A 1,558-nucleotide genomic window follows, 5' to 3' on the forward strand; every position below is an offset into this window, starting at 1 on the left:
TTTTTTTATAAGTTAATCATTAAGTAATCATTGGTCTAATGTATCAATTTTCAATCACAAAAAACATTGATTCTCAAATTTTTGAAAAACGAACCTTTTTAATTTAACGAATACTAGGATCACTTACACTAAAAGTATGTTTAGAAAAGGTACATATCCCTTTATTTTTAGCAAAAGAGTCGAGCAAATAAACAATTAAACAGTAATGGTGATGATGATCACTAACGGTTTGAGAGCTACCTGGTTACAGAAACCAACGCCAACTCCTAGCATGACGCGGCCGAGGATTAGCATGTAGATGTTGAGAGCCGCCCCGCCTAAGGCAGAACCGGCGAGGAATGCAGCACCCCCAAAGAGAATTGAAGGCTTGCGGCCAAATGCTCTGGTGACTGAAGAAGCGAAGAAGGAAGCTACTAAGCCGGCTATGTAGAGTGAGGATGTGAAGGATGTCAAGAGTTGGCTGTCGAATTTGCAGTAGTTGCTGATCTTGGTGTCTTCTTTCATTTTGAGATACACTTCTGGGAAGAATTTTTTGAGAAATGGCTCCATTGAAGTCACCCCACCTTCATAGTTCAACGTGCAAGTACAACAAGAATATTAGCACTTCAGTGAAACAGAAACAAAAGTTTTCATATTGTGATGGTAAATGTTTGTTCATCAAATGAACGCCAGTTTGGAAAACATCAATCTTTGTTCATCAAAGTGTTCCACTTTATGATGATGAGAGGGATGGAAAAACGGACCATAACTATGACAGATATATATATATATATATATATATATAGCAGCAAAAAAGCCTCGTCACTCATGTTTGAGGATAGTGGGGATTCTAACATTAATTTTGTACCAATCAGCTAAATCATTCATTATGCAGAAAAAATGCCCATGTAGATGACGCACTAAAATAGAGTCTACGAAGACCAAAAAGAAAACAAATAGTTCAAATTCATTCATTGTCTGCGCTGCTGCAAATAAGTTCATAATCTGCTTCATCAAGTTGAAAAAAAAAAGTGATGGTATGATAAAGATTTGGGAAATATAGAGAAAGACCTGAAATTCCAATGTCATAGCCGAAAATAACACCTCCCATGGCTGCCATCATACATGAGAGGATAACAAAAGTAGTGATTTTGCCATTGTATTGCCCACCTTGGCTCGTTATTGCCAGCCCCACTGCCATAGCTTATGCCAAACAGGAAGGAGGAGAGGCAGAGATGAGAGATAACAAACAGATAGAAAAAATGAGAGATCAGAGAGAGAGTTTCAGTAATAGATACAAAAAAGAAAATGTTAATGTAGCAGTCTTGTTTGACTGGTAGTCTTGGATATCAGTATCAGTGGAAATGTGGGAGAGTGTACTCTAGAGTCAACACTAGGCATCTTTTTCTTCTTATCACCCAAAAACAAAATGAGTTTTTTGGCGCTATTATCACGACTTTTAGTGAATTCGCAAGTTGATTATTGAGCTTTTAATTTTGGTTAATCATCCCTTAAATGCAATGAAATGTTGCGAAAAAGCCTCCAAACCAGTGAAGGGTGTTAAAATTTAGAAGGAGAT

The 1,558-nt window shown here is 37.2% G+C and overlaps 1 protein-coding gene across 1 annotated transcript; it reads right to left on the reverse strand.

Moving 5' to 3' along the window:
• Positions 1 to 240: 240 nt before the first annotated feature.
• On the reverse strand, positions 241 to 1,226 carry LOC21383802 (hexose carrier protein HEX6; the record flags this gene model as incomplete). The annotated part of the gene is made up of 2 exons (XM_010114849.2): positions 1,051 to 1,226; positions 241 to 563 (listed from the first exon to the last, which is right to left on the reverse strand). Coding segments are annotated over exons 1-2 (453 nt in total), but the record flags the coding sequence as incomplete, so codon positions are not given.
• Between the last annotated feature and the right edge of the window lie 332 nt (positions 1,227 to 1,558).

This window comes from Morus notabilis, unplaced genomic scaffold (assembly GCF_000414095.1).
Source record: "Morus notabilis unplaced genomic scaffold, ASM41409v2 C11423264, whole genome shotgun sequence".
NCBI lineage: Eukaryota > Viridiplantae > Streptophyta > Magnoliopsida > Rosales > Moraceae > Morus > Morus notabilis.